General features: G+C 42.7%; 1 protein-coding gene across 1 annotated transcript in view; it reads left to right on the top strand.

Annotated features, from left to right (window-relative positions):
• Positions 1–2,572, top strand: part of GDF2 (growth differentiation factor 2) — a 4,228-nt gene extending 1,656 nt beyond the window's left edge. Inside the window, 3 exon segments of the mRNA XM_080597856.1 lie at positions 641–1,011; positions 1,013–1,402; positions 1,404–2,572. Coding sequence (XP_080453982.1) covers positions 641–1,011; positions 1,013–1,402; positions 1,404–1,580 — 938 coding nt within the window. The 3' untranslated portion in view covers positions 1,581–2,572.
• The last annotated feature ends 1,745 nt before the right edge of the window (positions 2,573–4,317 follow it).

The raw sequence follows: 4,317 nt of genomic DNA, 5'->3' as shown, positions 1-4,317 counted from the left end.
CAGACCCAGACATGAAAGGCTGTTTATCACCAAGTTGCCAAATAGACAGACCCTCAAGCTTTGATTCAGGTTTTTCAAACGCTTTTCTATTTCCCCTAACTCTCAGTCACCCAAGCTGCTTTCAAAGCTATCTGAAGACAGCTGAGGCAAAAGCCTCAGCACAACTAATTCTTAGAAAAGAGACAGTACACACTATACTTCTCCATACTAGGCGAGCAGTTCATCCCATTGCACTATGATCAGTGGTAAATTCCCACAGCTTTTTTTGAGAATCCTTTCTGTAAAAATCTCTTCAGGAAAATGCTAAATTTGAACACTTTAGATGCTTTATTTACACACCTACTATTGACCAGCACTACCCACACCTTCTTCTAGGCAGACTCTTGATGCTATCCCTCCACTCCTCCCCATACTCACCTGACCATGAAATCTTGGTGAGAATACCACCACCATCAGGGACCTCCATTTTGACTTTTTCGCTCTCTGCCCCTGAAACCCGGCCAGAAGACAGTATTATTTTTTTATTACTAGGTAACCATGTTCTTATTTCACTTCCAAAATATACCCTGCATCTTTGAAAAGCAAGTTATTTGGACAGTCAGAAGCACTGTAACCACGTGTTTTTAATTTCCTATTGCAGATGTTGTTTCTTTAGCTTCACCAGAAGAAAATCCATTTCAGAAACACATCTTGCTCTTCAACATCTCTATTCCACGATATGAGGAAATCACCAGAGCTGAACTGAGAATTTTTATCTCCTGTCACAGGGAAGTTGGGTCTCTGTCTAGACTGGAAGGCAACATGGTCATTTATGATGTTCTAGATGGAGACCACTGGGAAAACCCAGAAAGCACAAAATCTTTCCTCGTTTCCCACAATATCCAGGAATGTGGCTGGGAGATGTTTGAAGTGTCCAGCGCTGTGAAAAGATGGGTCAGGGCAGACAAACTGAAGACTAAAAACAAGCTAGAGGTTGTTATAGAGAGTAAGGCTCTGGGTGGTTTCACTTGTGGGGAAGCTGGATATCAGTGTTACTCCTGACAAAAAAAATCTGCCCCTGTTAATAGTGTTCTCCAATGACCGCAGCAATGGGACAAAAGAGACCAAAGTGGAGCTCCGGGAGATGATTGTTCACGAACAAGAAAATGTACTAAATAAATTAGGAAAGAACAACACTTCGTCTGAAGAAGAACCACGAGAGGGAAAGGCCGTCACTGGGCCCCGCCGGCATTCCTCCAGAAGCAAGAGAAGCATCCTAGCCAACCACTGCCGGAGAACTTCCCTCCATGTGAACTTCGAGGAGATTGGCTGGGATTCCTGGATCATCGCTCCCAAAGACTATGAGGCTTTTGAGTGCAAAGGAGGTTGCTTCTTCCCTCTGACAGATAACGTTACCCCAACAAAAACACGCTATTGTTCAAACTCTGGTGCACCTCCAAAACCCAAAGAAAGCTTCTAAGGCCTGCTGTGTACCAACCAAATTGGATTCCATCTCTATTCTGTATAAGGATGATGCTGGGGTACCCACGTTGATATATAACTATGAAGGGATGAAAGTGGCAGAATGTGGCTGCAGGTAGTATACAAGGCAGAAGCTCTAAGAATACAACCCTTTCTGCTCTCTGTAAATCTGTACATTAGTAATGCAAATGAAAATCCTTGCAAACAAGGTTTGGAGCACAGCATTGGGCTAGCTGTTGGTGCTGCTTCTTTTGAAGGAAAGCTGGCATTTAAAAAATGGCAATCACTGTAAATAGTCTGCATTATGTATCATGAATTAAAATTTTTGTGAGATTGAAAGAACCATGCATTATTTCTAACAGTGATATAATCTGAATACCTTATTTGAACTTTTCTCTTAAATCACAACAGTTCAGGTCACAAACCAAAGCATCTTCAAAGCAGCCTATGGAATTGAGGATGTCCTGTATATGTCTAATAGATACAGAAATATAACTCTGTCATTCAGTTTCTGACATTTTCAACTTTTGTAAAACTCAGTGAGCTGACTTTGGTCTGCATGGTAAAGTCAGGAGTCTAAATTCTGCAAGCCTTTTCTCACGTCAGTAATCTCAGAGGCTTTTGCAGATCATTTTAATGCAAATTATTTACTCCTCTAAGTGAAGTTTTGCAATTTCCAAAACAGACAAGACTCTCCATCTCGTCTCATTCCCAAGTTTCCTTCTGTGTGGTAGCAGGTGCCTTGGTTTCATCTTTCTTATCCTCAATGTCCCTATTTTTACCCCCTTTATGGCACATACTTGAATAGATAAGAAGCACAGCCTTCCGCTTCTAAGACACTGTTTCCTAGGAGGAACAGCAGCCCTTATCTCTGCACAAAGATAAAGAGCCACTTTGACCTACTGCATATTCTTAGTATTTCTTTGCAAGAACATGCAGTCAAACAATGTCCAGTCTTAGAAGCTTGTACCCTAACAACAGTGGGGGTTGGCAGTGCTCAGCACTTGTGAAAAGAACTCATTTTTTAGGGGTCTAAATAATTTCTTTGGAGTCTGCCACCAGGCTGTGTTTCTTTTTCTTTGTTTCTTCTTAGGAGAAACTCTATTTTACATAGAATCATAGAATCATAGAATATCCCCAGTTGGGAAGGGACCCATAAGGATCATCAAGTCCAACTCCTGGCACCCGCACAGGTCTGCCCAAAAGTTTAGACCATGTGACTACGTGCACAGTCCAATCGCTTCTTAAATTCAGACAGGCTTGGTGCAGTGACTACTTCACTGGGGAGCCTGTTCCAGTGTGCAACCACCCTCTCTGTGAAGAACCCCCTCCTGATGTCCAGCCTAAACTTCCCCTGCCTCAGCTTAACACCGTTCCCCCCGGGTCCTGTCACTGGTGATAACAGAGAATAGGTCACCTGCCTCTCCACTTCCCCTCGCAAGGAAGTTGTAGACTGTGATGAGGTCCCCCCCTCAGCCTCCTCTTCTCCAGGCTGAACAGGCCCAGTGACCTCAGCCGCTCCTCGTATGTCTTCCCCTCCAGGCCCTTCACCATCTTCACCGCCCTCCTCTGGACACTCTCCAACAAGTTTAATGTCCTTTTTGTACTGTGGTGCCCAGAACTGCACACAGTACTGGAGGTGAGGCCACACCAGCGCAGAGTAGAGCGGGACAATCACTCCCCTTGACCAACTAGCGATGCCGTGCTTGATGTATCCCAGGATACTGTTGGCCCTCCTGGCTGCCAGGGCACACTGCTGCTCATATTCAACTTGCTGTCAACCACAACCCCCAGATCCCTCTCTGCAGGGCTGCTCTCCAGCGTCTTGTCACCCACTCTGTACGTATAGCCAGGGTTGCCCCGTCATACAAAATTCTTTCACGCCTTAGAACTGGGATCAATTGAAAATACCTGTCTATGTTCTGGGACACATGCTATTGCATAAGATAAATACACTATCATACAATGGTCCTCCTGATTTCACTTGTATTTTCACTAAACAAGAATCCCATCTTTCCTGCAATTAAAGAAAACTTTCTTTGATTTTAGTGAAGGTTTTGCCCATACAAGAAAAGACAGTGTCTTGTGTTGTTTTCAGGTGCTAATTTTAAGTGCTGTACAAAGCCGTCATGGTCCACCTCATTTCTATCACTCCACCTTCCACAAAAAAAAAAATAAATCTATCAGAGAACATTTTTGATTCAAACTCATAGCAAACTATATGTCTGTACAAAATATTGAATATTGTCTCAACAGAAGCTTAATGTATGGAAGCAAAATGGTTCAAATGAATACATATGTTTTAAATTAAGGCAGCCTGTGGGCAAGACGAATTCATTCGGCACGAACAGCTCAGCTTGAAATCTAATATGCAGTTTATTTACTATTGTTAACTTAATACAGAGAAAATAGCAGGTGAGTGTGAGCAGGATGGTTATAATTCCATCAAGAACTGATGGTTATATCACAGATCATGAGCACAAAGCACGATTCATCAGAATCCTGGGACTGATTTATAGCCTTTTTCATTAGAACTGGGCTGCAATTGGATCAGATCTGAGGTCTGGGTCCATGCGAACTCCATCCATCCATAGATGCATGTCATTAAACTCTTAGGTTTCCCGTGACATCCTCTCATTTTACCACTCCCCACTGGCTTCTGTCATCTTACAGTTGTTATGTCTTATTCCTTTTAGAACCCCCCATATTCTCTCCTTGTTTTGTTGATGTCTCCTAAACTCATGATATTTTGTATAACTTCTCTTCTTAAAGTAAAACAAACCATTGAACAAGCATGTGGTGTGAATGCATTAGAAAACTTATTCACCCATGTGTTAAGGTAATTGCAACTGTGTG

The sequence above is a fragment of the Anser brachyrhynchus genome, assembly GCF_964034855.1.
Source record: "Anser brachyrhynchus genome assembly, chromosome: 6".
In the NCBI taxonomy this organism is placed as follows: domain Eukaryota; kingdom Metazoa; phylum Chordata; class Aves; order Anseriformes; family Anatidae; genus Anser; species Anser brachyrhynchus.
The sequence above is the reverse complement of the archived record's forward strand: the minus strand, read 5'-3'. Positions and strand labels throughout refer to the sequence as shown.